General features: G+C 41.4%; 1 protein-coding gene across 3 annotated transcripts in view; it reads left to right on the plus strand.

Moving 5' to 3' along the window:
- Nucleotides 1-24,367, plus strand: part of CTNNA3 (catenin alpha 3) — a 554,150-nt gene that overhangs the window by 379,474 nt on the left and 150,309 nt on the right. For all 3 annotated transcript variants that reach the window (XM_077930540.1, XM_077930541.1, XM_077930542.1), the window contains one exon: nucleotides 10,571-10,727. In XM_077930540.1, the coding sequence (XP_077786666.1) occupies nucleotides 10,571-10,727 (157 nt within the window). The remainder of the gene's footprint in view (nucleotides 1-10,570; nucleotides 10,728-24,367) is intronic.

Here is a 24,367-nt window from a genome sequence, read left to right on the forward strand (position 1 = left end):
AAACATGTTGTCTTTAAATATATTGTAGAGGTGTGCATTGGCTCTCTTTGGAGAGGCTGAATAATGAGGCAGATGAGGTGATTCAGGAAGCTTCCCTCCCTCTCAAGTTTAAGCTCAATGTCATTAACCCTGCCTCCAGTTGGATTAGGGCCCCCATTGTTGTTGTTTTGCCTCTGAACATTTCGCTATCATACAGCTCTATTTTTTTGTATACCTCTATTTTTTTGTATATTTCTATGTTTCTCTAGGTTCATGGGCTTAGCAAGAAGGAAGGCTATCCAAAATCCTGCCTGTGGAACACTGAAGAAATCTGTTTTCTTTTCCTTGTTATTTTGTTAAAGTGCAACAACAGAGGGCTTAAAAAAGAAAAGTTAAAAGCCTTGTTCAAGTTTTGTTTCTGAATCCTACTTTTTTGGCTTTAACCAAAAAAAAACAAATAAACAGAGCCGTTCAGAACTCCACAGGCAGCAGTCTAGGCAGCCTCATGTTGTATGATCTGTAAGGCCTATACTGAAGGATCATGTTGAAAGACACCAAAAAATCAGAAAGTTTTTTAGAATAAGCAAGAAGGCACAACACGTGGACATCTTTTAATTATTTCAAGATAAGAAAGAGCAGTAATTAGTCCCCCAGCCTGCCCACCCCCCAAATATGAAACTGATGTGGAAATTGGCCATTTAGTTGAACTAATAAAGGTATTGCCCTAATATGGATTATGAAGGAATCCCCTAGATCAGTCCCCCCCCCCCCCCACAATTTGGCTGGCTTAATCCACTTGGATGCTGGAAAATTTTATTCACTTTGCCTGTAAGGGGGGGAATCCAATTTTTACATTCCCTGTTCTCAGTGGAGCAATTCTGGATAAAGATTTCTGATCCCTGGACTCCTCACATCAGTCAACAGAATCAAATGGTGGTGATAATGAACGATTCTTTTTCTGAAAGGAGTTAAAAAAAAACCCTAGAGGTTAAAACACCTCATATTACAAGGGTGCATAAGTGTCATGAACCAGTCATTATTACAAATATTCACATATTGGTTAAAAAAAGAAATAAAAAATGATGGAAAGATGAGTCAGAGGCTGATCTCAGTGTGAAGAATGTAGAGGAATATAGAAGAAAATGTGTAGTGTGGGAAGAGAATGTTAAAATAGGAAAATAACCACAGCTGGTCAAATGTAAAGTGAAGCTGCAGAAACTAAAAGTATCATCTCTGGCTGCCTTGTGGCCACAGTATCTTATCATTGCCTAGAACAGTTTTAAAACCATGTGCCTCTTGAATCACCACCCTTTGCTGTTTTCTCTCTTTAAAATACTAATGGTGTTATCCTCTGTGAAAGATTTTTAAACACCCAAATTATGTAGTGTTTTAAAAGTTTATCCAATCTCAGAAGTTCAGAATAGGTGACAGTCTTTTAAAAAAGAAAAACAATAATAATCAAATTCAAACTAAAACACATAACAAACATTGCATATTATGCTTTCAAAAAACTTCTGACTTTTTAAGGGAAATGTTGGGTGGTTTCTCAGAATTTCTATGCATATTTGTGGCCTGAATTTTGTGCGTGTGTGGCAAACTGTGAGAGCCTGTCCTAAGCCAATTTTATATTTGTGTGTGAATGAACTCTCTTGTTGGAATCTAGGTAGGCTTGAAAAGTGACTCATTTTTTAAAAAGGGAGGGAGAAAAGGATTTGGTTAATTGACTGCTCAAATACTGTCAAATAATGGTCAAGTATCATTAAGTTTAATACTTAAGGGAGTTACAAGAAAACACACCCCAAAACCCTAATCAGCTGGTATTGTGAAACAAAGAGGTTCAACTTTAAATAAAATGTAAATATTTGTTAATTTGATTATGTTTTATATTCCCCTTGTTCAAAGGGGTTCATGGTGGTTAACATAGTTCCTTCTACCATATTGTTTTCACAAAAATCATGTAAGGTAGGTTAGGCTGAAAGACAAGCCTAGCACTCCCCATTGAGCCTCATGACTGAATGGGGATTCTCCCTGGTCCTAGTGCAACACTCTAGCCAATAGGCAGTGGATTTCGCCACTAATTACTCCTTGTTTTGGACTATCCTGAAGTTATAGAAGGTAGCCAATGAGAATAGCTTTACTATGCTGGTTTTCCCTGACTGCTGCAAGGATAGAGACCAGCCAAATATTTGGTCACATAAAAGGCAGTCAGTTAATCTGGGGTTTGGCATGATGGAAGCTGTCAGATTTGGAAGCAGTGACATTGTGGCACAGCTGGGGGGGGGGGCAAACCAGTGGATTATACAATCTTAGTTTAGTGATATTCTTCCTCTGCCCCAGATAAACTTGGATTGTGACACAGGTTGGCTAGATCCAGCTCAGTAGGTATCAAAACTGCATTTAGGGCATGGGCAGCCATATTGGAATCAGACGCAGACCTCCTCAGAATACCTGGAGCTACATCACTGAATGATCTTGACCTAATATAATAGCACATGCATGCAGGCACCCTGGAAATTGTGTAGGATAGTAAAGCAGATCAGTGGGAGCTGGCACAGTGTCAGAAAGAAGATTCTATTTTGCCTAATTATTGCAAGAATAAGGCTGAATTCGAGGCAGGAGGTTGATGTGATTTAATCTATATGGAACATATGGAATAATATTTGCAAAATCTGCCAAAACAGCCTAATTAGCCTCTAATGGGTTTTCCTTCCTTGGTCCTATACCAATCCTAACCCTATGGCCACATCACAAATGACAAATTTATTTCACCAATATTACTTCCATGCCAGATTGAGTCCTCAGGCTGCTGCTGATCTGCATTCTAAAGGTTCAGTTTGTGTTGTGTTGCTTTTATTTGAATGCCATAAAAAGTTGCAAAATGTTCATTTGAATACCTTGCACAGACTGCACATACCTTTATCATTAAATGCTCGATTTTCTTCTCCACAATATGAAGGGGTAACTGGGTAACATTGCAAAATCAAAACAGGAAAGAGATGTGCAGCCTCAATTGATATATGTTTACTCAGAAGTAAATTCCACTGAATTAAATGGGATTATAGGATTACAGTAAGGGGTTATAGGATTGTGGTATAAGGAAATGCATTTGAGGGATATCATTCCAGGAGACAATACTAGGACTGATAGTTAAAAGAGAGATGTCTATTGACTAAAAAGAAATAGGTTATTGGATTGTTTACAGAATATCGATACAAAGAAGGAGATGCACAAGGTGGTGTTCCAGGCAATAATAAGATCTGCATTATGAAGGCTTTGGTTCTGTGAAAGCTGGGGAGCGAGTCCCACTGAACACAATGATATGCATATTTTTTAGTAAACGTGTGTAGGATTGCACAGTAACGCAGAAGTAGAAACAAAATGCAAGTTAATAAGCCAAATGCTCATGGTGTATTTTAGGCTGAAACAGCCGATACAGGACTGAACCTGACTCCAGGGTCACAGCTGTGGAATTCCGGTTCCAAGAGCATCATAAGCAACTCCTGCAAACTCCTAGTCAGCCCCTGGGCTAACAGTTGTGCCTTTGTCTTCATTGCATATATATCTCTCGAGTGGGATATTGAATGTGATGAACCAAGATTGCTCTAGGCAAATTATATAATATATACTAGCAAGCTACCGTAGCCTGTCCTTTCACTTTATGTGCAAGTAGGTTGCTAAATTGTTCACCAAGGAAATACCAAATGTTTTTTTAAATAAGGAGTTTTGTGTACAGGTTGGCTCAAGAGCCTCACAGTCCGTTATTTCAAAACCAGTTAAGTGGATCAAGAATGCAAGTGTTTTTGAAATCTCCTCCTGAAGCTACAGGGAAAATAGCATTTTTTATTCCTCTCCCACCCCCTCCACCCACTCTCACTCTCTTTTTCTTTATTTGCAAACAAATTTCTAGATTTCTAGAATATGGATTCCAGTGTTTTCCTGAAAAAGCCCAAGCTCTCTAAACCTCTTCCAAAAGCCACTCATCATTTCACAGCAACCTTGTTGTGTGCTGTTGCCCCTCACTCAAGAGTGTATGGATCAGTGTGGTCTCCCTAAAAGTATTGGTAACCCCCTGCTGCTCCATGATCTATCATTTGCAAGTCACTCTAGTGCAGAGATGGGGAACTAGTGGTCCTCCAGTTGTTGCTAGACTACTCATCCATATGCTGTTCTGGATGGGAGTTGGTGTTCAACAGCACTTGGAGGGCCAAACATTCCTCATCCCTGCTCTAGCACAATGCTAAACACAATTTAAACCAATGGTTCTGTCTGGTTGTGACTTAAGCAGCTTTGTATCCTTGTAGCCCATCTAGCCCTAGCATCTTGCTCTCACAGTGGCCAGCCAGATAACCCATGCCTAGAAGCTGTTATTCAGAGGCATACTGCCTCCAACAGTGGAGGCAGCACAGCCATTGTGGCCAGTAGCCAGTTTCTGGCAGACGCCTTCTGTTTGAGACGATTGCAGGACAGGCTGAAACAAATTTTATCCCACCGTGCAGATGCTGCAGTGGGGAAAGAAACTTGTGCTATACAACTGTTCAAGGCTTGGAAGCCTTACAGGAGTGAGGATGGGAGAGGCTAACAATTCTAGTGACATGCCTTGATAGAGCTGGACAGAGTGAAGCAATACATGAAGGCATAGAACTCAGCTGCTTAAAGCATGGTACTGTTAATGCCAAGGTTGCAGGTTTGATCCCGTATGGGACAACCACATATTCTTGCATTGCAGGAGGTTGGACTGGATGATCCTCAGGGTCCCTTCCAGCTCTACAGTTCTATTATCTTTCTAAGAACTGGTATCTGGTTGGTGCAGCAAGTGATGTTGCTAGTGAGGAGGAAGGTGCCATTTGAATTTGACTTGGATGAGGGGAAATAGGGAACAAAAAATTGCTTTTTAATTCTCTTACCAAAAGAAGCAGAAGAGAGCTCATGCTGTGATTATTTAAAGTAGGGATGGGGAACCTGTACTCCCCCCTAAATATTGTTGAACTCGATATCCTGTCAGCAACATGCAACATGGCCAATGGACAGGGGTGATGAGAGTTGAGGCCAAGTAACAGGACACACAAACACACACACAATTTACAACTTTACCAATGAACATGGATTTAAGACTGGTCTGCCTGGTCCAAATATGATGCATCCTCCACATTTACCTAATGGAATGTCGTGTTATGTTATTTGTGAAAAAATAGAAAACTGTGTCAGAAAAGGTATCTGGGCAGTATTGTTCCTAAAAGGACTACTCTGCTTTGCTACCTGGCGTAGCCATAGTTGTAAGAAATAATTCAGCCATTTTGAGCAATAATAATAATAATAGATTTTTATTTATACCCCACCCTTCCCAGTTTAAAAACCGGGCTCAGGGTGGCTAACAGCAAATATAAAACGTTGATTAAAATGTGACTTAAAAACAAAATAAAATACAACATAAATGCAGTATCAATGTCAATAAAATTCAAAAATTCAGGGTCATTTTGGGAGGCGGGGGAACCCAGTCAGTAAACATCAAATGATCACCAGGGCTAACTGGCCAAGTTGGTCCTACTAGGGCCAGCAAGGAGACCAGGGAAGAGTTTAAATGTGGGGTCTCAGGAGGGTTTCTTCATAAAAAAGGAAAGGGGAAAGGGAATGGAGGATCAGGCTAATTCAAGCAGCATGTTTCTCTTCATATAAATTGTAACTGGAGGCAATTTCATATTCTGTTGTTATAAATGCTGAGAAACTGAAACACACTTCAGATGTAATTTGACCCAAAGTGCACAAAGAGATAGAATAGCATCATTGCCTCTCTTGGCCAGAGTCCATTCCCACCTCCTCAAGTGTGAGCAGCAAGCATTTCCTTCCATGGAAACAAAGTGTTGTGACAAGTTTCACCCCCAGCTTCATATTTATTTATTTTGTTTAAAGGAGAACGAGAGTGATGTAATTGTGAAAGGGTAAGACATGGGCCCGTGAGACCAGGGTCCACATTCCCATTCAGCCATGAAGCTCACTGGGGGATTGGGGGCCGGTCAGCAGCTCCCAGCGTAACCGACCCAATAGGGTTGCTGTGAAGATAAATAAGGAAAGAGGGAGTGCCATGTTCTCCACCTTGGGTTCCTTGGAGGAAAAGAGGGATATGAATGTAATAAATAAGTAAGAGTGTTTCTGAACCACATTGGGTTGTATTCAATGTAGTGCTAAGGTGAATGCTTTGTCATTACAAGGATTTCTCCTGGTGCAACAGAATGTTCTCCCCCTCTCCTCCCCACACTCCCCTAAATTGTTTCTAAGTTTCCCCCCAACCCTCTCGAGCAGATTTGGGAATGGTGCAGGGCACACATGGGGAGAGAAGAGAGGGGGAAATCCCCTTGCGCTGGGGCAGAAAGTTAGTTCTGCTTAATATTAAAAAATTCCTAAGAGTACAAAAATACAACATGAAAACAATAACATATTTATCATAAAAACAAATGTACAACATAAACCCAGTAAAACAGCATTTTAATTAACATTATAATTATGCATTAAATTATTCTTTTTTAAAAAAAACACAACAACAATGTAGTCATACCTCTTGTTACGTTCAGTTCAGGTTACGTCTTTTCAGGTTGCGTCCCACGGTGACCCGGAAGTACCGGAAAGGGTTACTTCCGGGTTTTGCCACTTGCGCATGTGCAGACATGCAAAATGATGTCACGCGCATACGCAGAAGCAGCGAATTGTGACCCGCGCGTGCGCAGACGCGGGTTGCGTTCCTTTCAGGTTGTGAACGGGGCTCCAGAATGGATCCCGTTTGCAACGAGAGGTACCACTGTACTGCTGTATTCAGCATCTTCCCAGGAGCAGGTTCTCATGCAGTGCAAGGCCCTGCAGTAGCAATAAAGGTAAAGGTAAAGGTACCCCTGCCCATACGGGCCAGTCTTGACAGACTCTAGGGTTGTGCGCTCATCTCACTCTATAGGCCGGGAGCCAGCGCTGTCCGCAGACACTTCCGGGTCACGTGGCCAGCGTGACAAGCTGCATCTGGCGAGCCAGCACAGCACACGGAACACCGTTTACCTTCCCGCTAGTAAGTGGTCCCTATTTATCTACTTGCACCTGAGGGTGCTTTCGAACTGCTAGGTTGGCAGGCGCTGGGACCGAGCGACGGGAGCGCACCCCGCCGCGGGGATTCGAACTGCCAACCTTTCAATCGGCAAGTCCTAGGCGCTGAGGCTTTAACCCACAGCAGCACCCGCGTCCCGCCTACAGTAGCAAAGAGCGGCAGAAAAGTATTCTGCATCTCGCCCTTTGGATTTTAGCCCTCAGTTTGAGGGGTTTGCTTTGTTTTTTGTTTTTAATCTTCAGAGAAACCACTTTAATGAAAACTAAGAAAATGGATTGCATTAGGTTTGATGAAGAGACAGGTTGCCTGTACCTGTTTTAATTATGAAAAAGGTGTGTTGGCCCAGGGACATATTGAATTTGAAGGGGGAGATAGATGGTGGCTAAGGCTGGCATTAGCGTGCAGTGCTCTTCTGTACCTGCCATGCCTCCTATGAAGCATTTTTCAAAGTGTGTGTAGAATGTCAAAGACAAATTTCTACCAGGTGGATACGCTAAGTATGTGTCCCTGTAAGGATGCCCTCCTAATAATCTCTTAAATCTTCTGGTTTGATGTTTTGCTGCAAAGAACCATATTATATTGCTTTCAGCAGCACTGGTGCATTGTACTGGAAGTTTAAGTCACCTCTTCAGAGATATCGCCCTAGTGTTTTGTTTAAGGGGCTTCAGTGACAGTGGAATGATTTCAAAGAGTGAAATGCTAAACTGGCAAAAACAAAGGATGCTTTTCTATTAGTTAATGCTTATATAACTTTGAATTATTTATACACTAAGATGAAAAAAGGAACGTTTATTTACATGGTGCAGGATTGCAGTGTATGAGCACAATTTAGCCCTTAATTAGGAAGCTAAACAATAAAAATCAGTTTTGTTTTCGTTATTGAATTGACTCCGTATAAAGAGGACACAAACCAAGTAGAGTTTGGATTTTACATTGGCCTCAAAACTGCCTGCCATGAGGCTGAGATGCAAAACTGTCTGGCAATGTAAGACAGAGGGAATGGGGAAAGCATGGCAATTCGTATCCCTTTATGTCATGTGGTCAACTTATGCCTCTCTTTGTGCTGGGGCTGTATACCCCTGAAGTCTGTTTGGGTCAGACACTGGAGGGGTCTTGCCTTTGTGTCTTAGGAACGTTCCAGGGGCACCTGGCCTGCCTGGAAAGAATATACTGGGACAACCACATGTATTGCAGGGGGTTGGACTAGATGACCCTTGGAGTCCCTTCCAACTCTGAAATTTTATGATTTTAGGATTCTAACTGGCATTGCAAACACATCAGGCAGCACTGTGACAGTGGGGCAACTTGTGCTGAAGCTGAAGGCCCATAATATCTGGGGCATCATATTTTTCCGATCACCTGAAGCTTTCCAGGCTGTTTCACAAACTGTGCTCAGCATTGGCAGACTATGAAGGTTGGCATCCTGTCATATCTGGGGTAGTACCAACATTCCTGTGTACAAACATTTAAACTGATTGCTCTGATAGAAGAAATGGCCACCTATAGAAAAAATGAACTTGTTACCTTTTGCAAGGTGGAATATAGAATTTGTGTGTGAGAGAATGATGTAGCAATATTGTTCTATTTAGCAGTTCTGTTTAATTGTACAATAAAATTTGAACTAAAATAATACATATATTGCACGTGACTAAGGAACATTTGAATAATGACTCACATTTTACTCAGGTGTTCTTTTTCAAAAGAGAAAGGAAGAAAAAAAATAAAACCAACCTGGTTTTTGACAAAAAGTATTTTAGCTGCCTTCAAATCTCAGGCTTTCCCAACACTTGGAGTAAGGTAAAGGTAAAGGTACCCCTGCCCGTACGGGCCAGTCTTGCCAGACTCTGGGGTTGTGCGCCCATCTCACTCAAGAGGCCGGGGGCCAGCACTGTCCGGAGACACTTCCGGGTCACGTGGCCAGCGTGACGAAGCTACTCCGGCGAGCCAGAGCCGCACACGGAAACGCCGTTTACCTTCCCGCTAGTAAGCGGTCCCTATTTATCTACTTGCACCTGGGGGTGCTTTCGAACTGCTAGGTTGGCAGCCGCTGGGACCGAGCAGTGGGAGCGCACCCCGCCACGGGGATTTGAACCGCCGACCTTTCGATCGGCAAGCCCTAGGCGCTGAGGCTTTTACCCACAGCGCCACCCACGTCCCAAACACTTGGAGTACCTCCTTTTATATATTCAGGGCAATATGAGATTTCTTTTTGTGTTATATATTTGTTTAATAATGTGAATCATAAATGCCTGTGTAATGCAGAATATGGTTTAGTAGCTTTTAATTTTTGACCATTTTTCTTTATTATTTGTTCTGTTTGTCAAAGGCAGCTTTAGTATGAAAAAAAAAACCTCTATTAGAAACGCAAGATTTACCTTCAAACCTAATAGCTTTTTGAAACTGATTTAGATTTCTGTGTTTTAATGAACCGTTAACTTGAAAAGTATCTGAATAATGGATATTCCCTAAAAAAATATGTATTTGTTTTGAGGACTGATGTCTTGGTATATTTTAAAGCTGGAAGCAATTTAATGCAATGGAAATTTAGGGAGCCTTCCTTACTCAACAAGAAAACAATTCTATATAGAATTTCAAAAAAGATATGCAAAACTACATGTTTGATTTAGCTGTTGCATTTAACTTTCCACCCTTTGCTTAGGTCATGCCTCATGTTGGCCCGTAATGTGTCTATGTCATATGATTTATGAACTGAAAATACAGTACCTAACCCAACCCCAACCCCTTTAAAATTGGACTTATAAAGCAAGGATGGTTTCCAGTATGCTTCCAGTCTTTATTTATCACTTCTCTTAAAAGTATTAGGTATTAATTTATTCTTTAAAAGATAGCCATTACAGGTACCCTGACCTAATTACCCTGAGTACCTGGTGCTCAGAGGCTCTGTTGACACCAAACAGAGTATTCATCTTCTTAAAAATATTTAAATAATTGACTCTTCCACATACAAATAAAAACCACAAGTGTTTTCCTGCAGTCAGTTTGAAGATTTGAAGGTGAGACAGAAAGCAGGGGGGCAAGTTAGCAGATGGGCAGCCTGAAAGCCTAATCTATGCATGAACATCAAGTTTCTTAGGCTGAGCTGTATAGGACAAGGCAGAATGGTTTGGGCCCCTTTTGTCACCTGACTGCTGCTGAGCTAGTAGCTGCAACACCCCTTTCTGGCCATGCATGATGGTGGCACTGCAGAAGATGAACAGGTAAGCATCTCTGTCCTCTGACCATCTACCATGGTCATGAGTGCAAAGGATATGATGCTTGTATCTATCTGCTAGCCTTCCATTTGAGACCCTCTGACACTGTTTCCTGTCTCACCTTAACAGAATTTAAAATCATCAGGAAGGTTAGCATATGCACAATATTTCTATGTGGTGTGAAAACTGAGACTTTTGTGTTGTAGAGCTTGGAAAACTGAAATGTAGTTAAATACTTTTCTGTCCGATTTTAGGGTATTTTACAAAGAAAAGTGTGCATTTTCTTTTCCTGTAGGTTATCAACGCTGCTTTAGCTCTTGCGGCCAAACCCAAAAGCCAGGTGGTGAGAAACAACATGGAAATGTATAAAAACACATGGGAGAACCACATACATGTGCTCACTGAAGCTGTGGATGACATTACAAGCATTGATGACTTTCTTGCTGTATCAGGTGTGCTGCTTTTGATTTCATCTTTTCCCGTTGAGATACCTTTCCCTCTCCCTCTTTTTTTTTTTTAATGATTATCTGAGAAACGACACAATCCCTTAGGAAGCTGCATTATATCATCCAGCCTCCAGTATCTAGCCAGGTGTGAAATTAGTGTGAGGGAAAGTGAATATGAAGACAGAGGAATGCAATTGCTGCCAGTCCCTGTAGGAGTTTGCAAAAGACAGCAGAGGCTCGTTGCTCCCTTCACCTCATCCTCGGCTACAGCAAAAACACTGTACAGCTTGAAGCATGCAACCCACCAGTGGGATAGCCTTCAATGAAAATTAGTAGCATTTCTAGGCAGGCTTTGAAAGGTTCGCATTTTACTCCTACTAAGATAAAAAGCTAATTAGTGGACCCAACTCACACTTGGGTTTTCAGGGGAAAGTAATTATAATTGTATGTGATTGAAAAGATGTTCTGAAATGCTTACTTGGCCATAAGGCACATCTAGCAGCAAAGGGGTGTAGCATGTTTCACAAACGTCAATAGAAACTGCTGAAATAATATCTAAGAACAGCAAGGTTGAGAAGAAACCATTAATATTCAGGACAAATTCAGGGAGTCAAGACACTCCAGCCAATTTGGGAATTAATGGCTGGGTTCACCCATGGCTTCCCATGTCAATTACACACTTCATGGTGCTCAGGAGCACCAAACTCCTGGGTTTATGCGCTGTGAATCGAATCTTCAGTGTGAACTTGGGCTTTGACACATAAATGCCCACATGAGATCCCATTTGTGGGATCTTTCACAGTCATAAAAAGATGTTGAATAGTGTCGTGTTTAAGGAGGGGTTGTGTGTCATGGTTGGGAAAGCAAACAGATACTAGTTGGTAGAAATATTTCAGTTCTCACTGTAGCCTTTTTAGAACCATTGTCATTTCTGACATCAGATTCAAAAATGGCTTTGAATTTTGGACCTCTTTTCCCCCTTGTGGATTCGTTGTTTGTCCTTCACACAGATTTGTCTTTGAAAAATGCTGTTTGTGAGCTGGCTTCTAATTACCAGGTGTGGTAGGCTTGTGTAGCTGTCAGATGTTGGTGTGTTTTTTGGCGGAAGCTCTGTGCATGAAGTCTGGTATATGCTCTGGAGAGGATTGCTATATTTGAATGCCAGAAAGATTTTCCCTTGTCCTACGTCAGTGACTAGTAACCCTGGGAATGTCCCCCATTCCTCTGAAGTGTGTACCATGATTTGGCTCTTTAGCTATTTCTGTGCTTTTGACCATATTCCTTATCACTATTTTATTCTATCTATCATCTATCTATCATCTATCATCTATCTATAATCTATCATCTCTCTCTCTCTCTCTCTCTCTCTCTCTCTCTCTCTCTCTCTCTATCTATCTATCTATATCTTCTATCTATCTATCATCTATCTATCTATCTTCTATCTATCTATCTATCTATCTATCTATCTATCTATATCTATCTATCTAACTAATGGGCTAATATGATTGTTTTGAGTATCTTGCTTACTCTGTCTAGCATCTTAAACTTTATCAGAGCTTAACCTTTCTGATAAAGGGGTGGCTTTCTGTTTTAACTGTGTTGACTTTGGGAAGCCAGTTTTTGAACAAGTCTTCCTTGTACCATTCATCATTAAACCCAATCAAATACTGTGGGGTTTTTTTTAACTCTTTCACTGCTTGAATATCCTTCACTATCCCCACCATCAGTCACAGACAGATTTGAAAGAGGTTGAAAATTTAAAAAGAAAAGAAATCTAAGACCAGTATGGTGCAGAGAGGCCTGCCATTTGTGCCATACTTTGCTGCAAAAAAAGATACAGGGAACTGCTCTTGGGTTTGAAATCATTCTAGTATAGCTGTCTAACGCTCCTTTTCACACCAGCTTAGAGTATTCACCATTGTTTGTAATGTTATGAACCGTGAGGGGAGACACTACTCCCTTCTAAACTCAATAAATGAGTGAATGCTAGAATTTAGCTAATATCTGGGATAGGAAGTGGGGAAATAAAAGCTGCAGGACTGTGCCAGACAACGAATGCTTAGGTTAGCTTATTCAAATCAGCCTGGCTGGGCTAGCTAAGTGCAGAGACATTGGAGGTAGAGGTAAAGGACCCCTGGATGATTAAGTCCCATCAAAGGCAACTATGAGGTGCGGCGCTCATCTCTCTTGAGGTGAGAGAGCCAGTGTTTGTCCATAGACAGCTTTCCAAGTCATGTGGCCAGCATGACGAAATTGCTTCTGGTGCAGTGGAGACATTGAGTGACAATGGGGAACCACTAAGAGCCTTTGGCAGTGCAAAAGAACTGCCCACCTGCCCACCTCACATTTTGGATTAGAGGTATACTGGTGTCAGAAGGGAAATAGACTGCTAAGTCATGGGCTGTAATGGAGTACAGATAAAGAGACACGACTGACAACCATGAGAGAAACAGAAGGAATTTTGTGGCATGTAGTTCCTCAATGCTAGCTCCTTCTGAAGATCTTGCTTATATATTTATACTGTACTGAGCACCCTTTTGCAGATGTGAAAGCTTTAAATACAAGCTAGGATGCTCTGGATTCTGTAAAGGGTATTGGATTCTACACTCTGTATGCTGATACTGTGTGCGTGGCATTTCGGATTGCTAGCATTTCTGCCGGTCATATGGGGCACCTGCAAGACTGGGGAAAAGAAGTAATTGCCACTTCATCCCCTTATTCTCTTCAGATACCTCTTGGGTCCCTATTAGTTTTCAAAGGCTATGCGCAACATCACCTCTTGTATATTGAACTGGCATTAGATTTGTAGAGATAAATGGGTCATAAAGCCACCTTTGTGTCTCCTATTCCTTGAATATTATTTACCAGCAGCAAAAAAAGAGGCCTTTATATGGAGTCTGGCTTTATGGTTTTATCGATAGTTATCTAGAATTCAGTTGCAACTGGTTGAACCATAAATAAATGTATAATTAAAAGTTTACCAGCAATGGTGTGTGTGTGTGTGTGTGTGTGTGTGTGTGTGTGTGTGTGTGTACAGCCTGCACACACACTTACGCTATGGTATATTTTGAAGTGCTTCCTAAATTGAACAAATATACTGTGCCAAATTCACATTTTTTTAAGAGAGATATGCATATTAGTCTTGGAAAATGTATTCTAAAATAGTGTTCACTAAAAATGTATTCAGTGTAAATTCACATTCAGTGGTGGTTTTCTGCAGTCTTTCTTCAGCAATTAAGGAGGGGATGCGAACTGGCTCTCTTATTCATCTTGTATTGAGTCTGATTCTGCTTTATCTTCACAAAGAATGGCTCAACCTTTTAATGGTATTTCTGTGGAAAGCCCTCTCATTTTCGTGAGCAGCTGTGATGTTTCGTTAACTGTTAGTTAATCACGTGTGTGCTCGCCCTGCTCTGAGCTAATTGTGATGAAATGCAACTACAAATTATCCAAATTGTCTTAAGGCACCCAGTAACTTGACTTGTGTGAAGCAACAAATGAGAAACAGCAACCATTCAGTTCCGGGTAACACAAATTTATGAGGCCTAGGAAGAGCACAGAGATATGCTGGTTTGGCTAAAAATTCCACACCATATGACACACCATGTGACTTGCTTCTTCCTGCTGGACAATGGGAGGGAGCTCTAAGCAACCCCTTGTTAATAGTGTACTCAAGTGGCAGAGTCAAACTACAAGGGTGTGAACAGAAGAGATCTGCGCTTTGCAGAAGTACAAGAAAATATTTCAAAAATAAAATCTAAGGGCTCATCCCCTGCCTCCCAATGAAATAATTAAATGAGGACTGAGAATACTCAGTAGCCACTAAATGTTGAGTGTTAGGAGTGAGGAACAGAGCCCTACTCAGGTTCCTTTGTATCCTTTGCAAGGATCAAACTGGCAGGCGAGATAGGGCTCCTGTCCTAGAAGCATGTCTCACTGGCGCTGCTAGCTGGAGAAGAAAGGTTTGATTTTTCCAGGTGTTGCGAGCAATCACTGAACGTCCAATCACTGAACGTCCAATCACTGAACGTCACTTTCGATCCTTCATTTGCATAACTATCTACAGTATCCCCCTGCTGGCCCAGGGTGAGAACTTCAATACATAACAGGTGGGAATGTGTCAGTGGCTGCTATTACTTCAAAGATGGCTGCACTGAAGACGAGCACTGCCTCCTCCTCCTGCTGCTGCTGCTGCTGCCTGGGGGTGGGGAGCTGACAGGAGCAATGATCTATAGGGAAGCCCTGGCTTCTGGCCAGTTTGGAGGCAGTCAAACCTGAAGGAGAGAGAGAGGGGGTGGATTCACACACCCCTTTTGCCCGCACATGCGGCATGATTTTCACACACACACACACACACACCTACACACACACACACACACACACACACACACACACACCCCTGAGCCTGCCTGCACCCAGGTCACTGGTGAGGAATAGAAAATGGGGGGTTAGAATGGAAGAGAACATGGCTGTCTAGCTGCAACAGGAACGATCCTATTAGGCTGTGAGTACACACTGAAACATTTTGTTTCAGGCTTCACCTTCTAAAGCTTACAGTATGTGGCCATCCATAAATTGTATTCTAAATCCCATCAGACTTGCTGACTGGAGTTGATGGGAGCCTGAACACAACACAGGGAGGGCAACAGGTTCCCAACACTTGTTTTAAGTTATTTCCCTGCATTTGACTCCTGAAGAGAAGAGAAATAAACAAACATCAGTGCGCCTTGGTAGTGCTAATGTTGAACTGTTACTGTATACAACATTCTTTTCCCACTCAACACTATATTTGCATGATGTCCAAATACTATTGCACATCCATCCCAGTTAATGAAGCATCCTATTTTTGGTTTGCCTTTCATTTAAGAATTGGAGAGCATGGTTTGTGCTGAAATTATGAATAATTGCGTCACCAGAGACCTTTAACTGTTCCAGCTGAGTGTACTTATCCATTTTCTTCAAGACTCTTCTTGTCCAGAATCTCTCTACAAAAATTGGATATAACCAGCGGCAATATTCACATATTTTTTTATCCTGGAAAAGGCTCCAGGTATCAATACAAAATAAGAACCTTAGAGCAAGTTTTAGTTTGGTTCTAAACAAGCCCCTATGGGAGCAAATTTTGAAAGGCCTATTTTTCCAGTAGTTTAAGACAGTTTGGAGTTCTGTGCAGCTCCTGATCTCCATCTTGCCCACTCCTAATGTTTTTACAAAAGTTTAAGCCTTCTGCTGAAAGTAAATAAGTACTTTGTGTTCCTTTAAAATACCCACTTTGTGTTCCTTTAAAACATCTGTTTTTGCTTGTCAGATAGAGAGCTGTTTTGCACATATTGTGCAAAATATGCTTTTCGTATGTTCAAAATGTCATCCCTTCAAGCCATATTTTGGCAATGGAACATACTTAAGGGCCTTTAATGACTAGTGGAGACTAGCTGCTTGAATTTGTGATATACCATCTCTGCTTTGGTAGGGGCTGAAGGAAACAATTGTGCATTTTAAGTTTCTAGGTTCTTGGCTAGCTTCCAAGCATGAGATTTGTGATTCCTTAAATTGTTTGTTATTGCTTTGGGGAGCTGATTGAGTTCTGAAGACAAGCCCTGTCTGTCTGGTTGTCGGTATGGTCCCCTCTGCTCAACATGTATATTTGTAAAAATCAGATACTACAAAAACAGTGTGAGTCTTTGCCTTACAAGGGAACTGGCTCTATAAAAAGCTGCCCTTGAAATATCCTATCACTTGAGGAAATTCAAAATGAAAAACAATATGAACAGTTTAAAAGTCTTCTATGACAAGTAATAAATAGTACGGCTCTGATGATTTGAAAGAAACATGCTGTGGGTGAGGATTTAAGAATACAAAATGGGCCCTTACACTAATAGTGACATTTATGCCCAGAGAGGGAATCAAGTGTTTCATTGTTATCTAGCACATTTGTACATTTCCTCTGTAAACAACCATCAGGAAATTGAACTAGGTGAACCATTTGTCTGACTCTGTAATGTTGCTTTTACACTGTGATTCAACCTATAATTAAAATTAAACCCAATTTATGCTATGTAGTGTTTATCCACTAGGGCTGACATTGATGATTTTCCTGCAGAGGTTCATTCTCTAACAGGACTTAGAAAAATGCTTGATCTTCCTTTTGTTTTGTTTATTGTACCACATTTTTTGACGTAGTAAAATCATCATAATTAACAGATGCGAGCAAGGCCTAAGCATCTTTCATGGGTGGTAGTGGTACAGATTTGTAAAACAGGTCCCCTCCTCCATAGTATATGCACACCTCCACAGTATGTGCACACTTTCCCTTAACATACATGTTTTGTACACATTTTTGATTAAAGAAGTATATTTCAAAATTTGGAGGGCAGTGAATTTCTAAGATAGCTGCTGTTTGCTTTTTGATTCAGTTATGCAAATTCCGGAGGTTTGCATTAAAATGCTAAGCAATCCAAATTTCTTCCACATCCCTATTTGCTGTTGTTTTAACCTGTGCTTCCCCTTGGTCACATTTGCTGGTCCACTAATAATATTTTTCATGGAGTTTGAAATATGTGTGAGCACCTTCCATGGATAAAGCTCTTGAGAGCTTTGCATTGTTGTAACATTTGGTCATGATTTCTTGGTGCAAGCAGCTTCAGGTTTAATCTAGCAGTTGCTTCCCCTGTCATTTCCACCACTTGAACTACCTCAAGATCCTTTCTCCTTCACTTCCCTTCAGTGACTACTGCTGTTTTCTTTTTGCTGCTTCCTGCCAGCATTCTGGGCAAATGCACTTTGTTAGAGTCACTGCAAGTAGGAATGCCTTTACAAACAATTCTCCCTAATATTCTGGTTAATTATTAGGCCTTTTTTTTACTTTCATTAGTCAGCAGCAATAGGGCTCAATGGAGTGGCACCACCAGCACCACATCTGAAGCCCCAGTGGTCATACTGGACTGGTCAGAAGATGAGATGCAGGATATGCCTTTTGCTGTGCCAATTCCTAGACTGGGGTAAAGAAGAGGCCTGGCATGGGCACTTGGCTGTCATGTGTTGGCAGCAGAGTTCACATAGGATCCAGACGACAGCTTTGTCCTGCTCCTTCCTCACCCTGTTTTGTGAGTTTCTGCCGGCAGTAGCTTCCTCCTTGTGAGTGGGCATATTGGGGCCCTCCTTGCCAGCAAGTCTTCCCAGCCAGTGTTCCGCCATTGGAAAAGACTGGCTGAGCTGAGCCATTCAATCCAAACTCCTTCCAGCATGGTGTATAGGGATGAGTCTGTGGGTGGATTGCTGTGCTAATTCCTGAAATGCCATAGATAGGTAGGTAGGTAGGTAGGTAGGTAGAGATGCATGACACATGTAACTAAACACAATAATTTGAGATCATACAATCTCTTTTTGCAAATCCCTCAAGCTGGATATTATCTTGTATCTGGATATTCAGTATCTGGGAATATTGAATACACATGTCTGTAGAAGAACCCCTCCTGCACAATAATAAGCGTGGAGGGCTCTCTACAGTATCCATGGATATAGAATGACTGGCTAGGGCCTTGGAGTTAAATGGCTGATAAGAACATTATTTTTTAATAATAATGTCAGAGCTGCCTCAGGTCCCAGCTCACAGAGGACCAACGCCAGTCCGTTGTTATATAAAATAGTCTTTATTGAATTTCAGTTTCTCTTTTACAGCCACGGCGCGCAGCTCTACGTCTTAAACCCTAGACCGCCGAAGCTCCGTCTGAGTCTCCTCCCCCCAGACACCAGTTTAAGACCCTAGCCTTGCTCCACCTCTTCCTCTGCTCCCTCCTCCTCTGGGTCCGCTTGTCCGCCGAGGTCCTGCCCTTCCTAGACTCTTCTGACGCTGAGTCCCCTGAGTCTTCCCCCTCCCTCCGGCGGGCTTTAGGACCTGGCTCCCAATCCGGGTTTTCTGCTGTCCCGCGCGCCTGTACATTTGAACTTGGCGCGCGCGCCCAGCCTGCCACCTTCCTTCTGACCGTTATACTGCTCCTGTGCTGCTTCCCTCTTCGGGGATGCTAGCTCGGTCTGACTCCTCCTCCCTGCTTGCCGGAGGAGACGCTGACTCTGACCTACGCTCTGGTGGGGAAGCTGGTCCTGATTTCCAGCTACTGCTTTGGGAGTCTCCGCTGGCCCCCTGCTTCTGGTGTGTCCCCCCTGGGACCCCCCTTGCCCTGGCCATCGGCGCCCCCTTCTGGGAATCTTCTGATTCACTGGAGAGGCTTATGGAATCTCTCAGGTCACTGTCATTCCGCCCTCCGCTGCCCTCAGATTCTTCCCCTTCGCTCTCCATTTCCTCTCTCCCCTGTGCCTCTGCTCCTGAGCCCCTGACAAATAATAATAATAATAATAATAATAATAATAATAATAATAATAATAATAAAAAATTCATATACCACCCTATACCTGCAGGTTTCAGGGCAGTTCACAGGATAAAATTGTGGAATATTAATTCCTTTTAAAAGGGAAGTTCATTAGGTATAACAACTAGGAACTGAACTCATTTTTTTAAATAGGTCTAAACAAAATGATGAACATGATTTCTAAATGAGTCATGGGTTTGTAAACTTTCCCCAATGCACAATATTTTATACTTGTTTTATTCATTTGTTACATTTGTTTGACAAGCAAATGTAATTAACAAAGGCTGCAGTCCTCCTCCTCCCCCTTTCCCTAGAAGGAAGGCAGAGAGGGAGGGCCACTGGTAGGTGGCTGGGGCTGCCCACTTGTCAGTCACATAATACCATATGGCATCAGGTAACTTAAACTTCAAGGAAGAACTGTGAAAGTTTTCAGCATGAAGCTGAAGGTGGGAAAGAAAAAAAAAAACCCTAAAAATTAAAGAAATATATATTGAAAATCTCCCACTCAGAATAAAGTCATTGTATGTTCTGAATGTGGCTGAGAGGGACAAAAAAGAAAAATAAATGTCAAAAACTGTTTTGCATTAGTAGTTACATATTCACCTCAGCTGCTTTTAGCTATTATAAGTATAGAAATCTCACATTTATATTCCTGTCAAGTAAAAAAAAAGGGGGGGTGCCTACAGGTGAGTGCTAATGTAACATCTTCCACTTAGGTAGCACACAAAAGCTTGTTAAAATCGCAGCTCAGCAGGCTCTGTTTGAAGCAAAACAAGTCTTCAAAATTGCTGCTGTTGGGTATGAGGTTGACAAGACCCATGGCTGTTTCTGCAGATTTTTTAAAAAATAAAAATGCACACCCCCTGGAAACCTTTTTATCTAGACACATCTAGCCCTCTATTTTACTAGTAAAAATACATCTTTCAAGTACAGTCAGAAATATTCCAGGACCTTTTGATGGATACTGCAGGAATTCTCTGATTCCAGTCTCTTCCTGGAATCACCTATGTTGACTCAACTATGTTGAATCTGTCTGTTTGATCTTATCACTGAAGCTGACACTCTGAGAGGGTGTGGAACCAATGTGTAAAACAGTAATAAAAAATAATACACATGTATCAAATGGAAATTCACCCTAACCTGAAAGATTTTCCACAATTGTGGTGGTCATCTTCCTTTAAAAACAGCAGCAGCAGCAGCAGCACCCTGTCTCCTTGGATTGTTCTGTTACAAGTGAGGTACACTGCTGGGATTCTTGAAATAGGAGCAAATCTGCCTTTTGCTGGTTTTTTAAACATACAATAAAATAAAGCTTATGAAAAACTATCAGCTTGCCTAAGCCACCTGCCATCCTGAAAAAAATATTAGTGTTTATTCCAATCTCCTTGAAAATCTCTGAAAAACACATGCACACATACGCATATAGAAATGTACCACAAAAGGGTGACATTTTGCATCTCAGCATAACATCAGGCAGCGGAGAGGCATTGTACAACTTTGAATATTCCCCATGGGGAAACAAAGAAAAACAGCAGGTCATGCTTAGGGATACATTATGCTCAAGCTAGTTGAAGGATTCTCCCTGGCCTTTGGAGGATTGCTGCTCAATTCTCCACCTCATACAATCCAGGAAACAAAATAAATCAGGATCTAAAGAATTGTAGATCTCATTGCACATCCCAAAGGAAACTGTAGACTTAATGTTTCCTGAAGGGAAACTGCTGATGTCACATTGCAGATGTTGTTGTTGTTGTTTAGTCGTTACTCGTGTCCGACTCTTCGTGACCCCATGGACCAGAGCACGCCAGGCACTCCTGTCTTCCACTGCCTCCCGCAGTTTGGTCAAACTCATGCTGGTAGCTTTGAGAACACTGTCCAACCATCTTGTCCTCTGTCGTCCCCTTCTCCTTGTGCCCTCCATCTTTCCCAACATCAGGGTCTTTTCCAGGGAGTCTTCTCTTCTCATGAGGTGGCCAAAGTATTGGAGCCTCAGCTTCACGATCTGTCCTTCCAGCACTCAGGGCTGATTTCCTTAAGAGTGGAGAGGTTTGTTCTTCTTGCAGTCCATGGGACTCTCAAGAGTCTCCTCCAGCACCATAATTCAAAAGCATCAATTCTTCGGCGATCAGCCTTCTTTATGGTCCAGCTCTCACTTCCATACATCACTACTGGGAAAACCATAGCTTTAACTATACGGACCTTTGTTGGCAAGGTGATGGCTCTACTTTTTAAGATGCTGTCTAGGTTTGTCATTGCTTTTCTCCCAAGAAGCAGGCGTCTTTTAATTCCGTGGCTGCTGTCACCATCTGCAGTGATCATGGAGCCCAAGAAAGTAAAATCTCTCACTGCCTCCATTTCTTCCCCTTCTGTTTGCCAGAGCACTTTGTGAATGTTCAAAGGAAAAACCCAGCAATCCCATTTATCTCATGCAACATGGGTCACATCCACATCATACAATTAAAGCACTCTTATGCCACTTGGAAGCCATAACTGAGACAGAATCCTGGGAACTGCAGTTTGTTAGGAGTGCTGAGTGTTTTTAGAAGCACGCTTGATAGACTAGAGTTCCAAAGATTCTTTGGTGGAAGCAGTGACTGTTAAAATGGTATAATCATGTTTTTCTATGTACAGTATGGTGTATGTAACCTTAGGGTTGTTTTTTGGATTCCAAGCATAGATGAAATGCTGTGGAGAGCACTCAGTTTGGAGCAAGACTTGGGAGATATTCTGATCTCTCAGGTAGGCAGGTTCTAAAGAGTTTAGGGCAAAATGCAGATGCTGAAACATTGATTTATTCTCACCCAGCCCTGTCTGTTGGTAGGAGGATGTATTCTACATCAGCTTAAATGTTAAAGACAGGAAACTTCCTCCCCCGCTCCCCAAGTAAATGATGTATATAGCACAGAATATTATGTGCACCATGCCATAATATGTTATCTCACGAATAGATCTGCTTTTTAAAAAAATGTTTCCTGTTTCTTGTGATTTAATGGTGTAGATCTAATGATGAAATATTGTGTGGGCAGTTTTGAACCCACTCTATAACATGCAGGTTTCAATATTGCAATATCTCGCTATTTGCCAATATTGCCAAAACTCCAACCCTTAACAGGAGTTATTCGGGAAATAATGATATGTGTCTGAACAACAAAATTTATTCTACTTGTGTTGTAGAAGAAATACTATGACTGTAGAGAATGTCCCAACTGTAGAGAACAGGAATGGTTGTGGGTTTTTGTGGTTTTTTTTACATGAATGTTGCTATGAATCAGATAGTGCTGTGAAGAGGGAGAACAAATGATTCAGCATTCACCTTGATTTTACTGCCAACAGGGAAATGGCTGATGGTTCAGATTGACAGGCCAGTTTCAGGAAAATTATGTGTGCTTGCCCATTTATATCAAAGTGAAATGATTTCCCAATGCAGGCAGAGTAAAAGGCTGAAATGTAGGCCATCTTACTAATCCTCTTTTGGGGAGTGCAGTAGTGTGTACCTTATAATTAAGGTGCACAGTAGACGGGTTTTTCAATCATTGTGGAAGTCAGTGGGCACAGGAGCTGAGACACGGCAGTCGTAGGAGATGAGAAGGAACCAATGCAGCTTGTCTCATCAAAAACTTTTTAAGATATAAGGACATATTGAGAGAGTGGCGAACGGAAAGAGACAAACAATTACCAGACTGCATTTTGGAGGGAACTTGGAAGGCATTTGCTGTGGATATAAAAGGATACATTGCACAGATGGTAAAGAGCTATTCTGTAGGTTCATTTGCACCCAGTGGGGAAAATGTAGGAGTTAAGGCGTAGATCTAATGATGAAGCAAATGAATCAGATTCTCTTCTGACATAAATTGGTGAAGCTTCAACAGAACTGTCAAAAATAAACCTGCAGTGCATTTGACCTAATAACTTAAAAGGAGCACTGTAGGTGGAACGTTCAAATGCCATCAAGATATTGGGATCACAGCATCAGAAGTGAGGAGGGATTCTTTTAAGTAGAGAGTCTGAAAAATATATAATAAATATACAGAAAGTTTCAAAATACTTAACAGGGTACCGATATGGTGCTAAAGAATAGGCAAATGGGTAACATTCAGCTCCTTTTCTTTAAACTCTTCTCCTGCTTCTTTCTGAAGTTCTCTTTCTTTTCACTGTTAATTAAAACTACTAAACTTTCTCATTCTTTCCAACAAAAATGTGTGTTCAGCTGGACCTTCTCTCTCTCTCTCTCTCTCTCTCTCTCTCTCTCTCTCTCTCTCTCTCTCTCTCACCTCCCCAAGCAATGCAGATCTGAGCTGAAAGCAATGCCAGACCATTTCAAGCATGCAGATGGAATATGTCCATTGTGCCATTTATTAGGAAGAGATGACAAACTCTTTCCTATATATTTAAGCTCAACACTACAGCTAGGGGTTGAAATTAAGAAGCATTCCTTCCTTGCTACTAATGAAATTAAGGATTTGGATCTGTGACACTCAGTGAGTAGCTCAAGAGCAGGTAGGTAGGCTGGTGCATTTTTTCCAGTGTGAAGGGTCGTCTTTTGGTAGTAAATAATAGGTGCTTATCACTTTTGAATAGCATTTATTTTGCCCTGAGTACAAGGGTTTGGAGCACAAAGGGTCCATTTACTTTCAGCAAAGTTTGTTGTGCCTTCCTAGCCACATTCTGACCAATTTGAGGGATGGAAGCGATAGAAATGTGTCTAGCAGTATTTCCCTTCTTCTATATATGTCAGGGCTAATCCAGTTATGTGAAGAAAATTCTAAAATTATATCTTGGAGACAGTTTTTGTCGAGCATCAGATTCATTCACAAAAAGCATTTTTAAAATTACTTTACTATATGAAGTCACCACAATTCATTCATTCATTCATTCATTCATTCATTCATTCATTCTTTTGTTCATCTGTTTGTCTGTCTGTCTGTTTGTTTGTTTTTCTATCACTTGCTAGGGTTTTTATTCACATCTCTTGGCTCAACCCATATTCTAAAAGTTTTTGACGCCATGACAAATTGTTTCAAGACACAGGAAGGGTGGTGAACATAGAATGTCAGCTTCCTGTTAATCATGGTTAGCAAATCAGGAGTTAGCCTTGGGAATATTTATTTAAAAGATTCCTATACCACCCCTCACCAAAAATGTCCACAAGGAAGTTTATAAAAATTAGGTAATGTAAAACATTATTCATTATAAACAGAAATATTACAATAATGAACATAAATTACGTGATTAACAGCATCATAAAAATGGCAGCCTATCAGCCTCTTAAAAGGAGAGTTT

The sequence above is a fragment of the Podarcis muralis genome, chromosome 6 (genome assembly GCF_964188315.1).
Source record: "Podarcis muralis chromosome 6, rPodMur119.hap1.1, whole genome shotgun sequence".
Lineage (NCBI taxonomy): Eukaryota > Metazoa > Chordata > Lepidosauria > Squamata > Lacertidae > Podarcis > Podarcis muralis.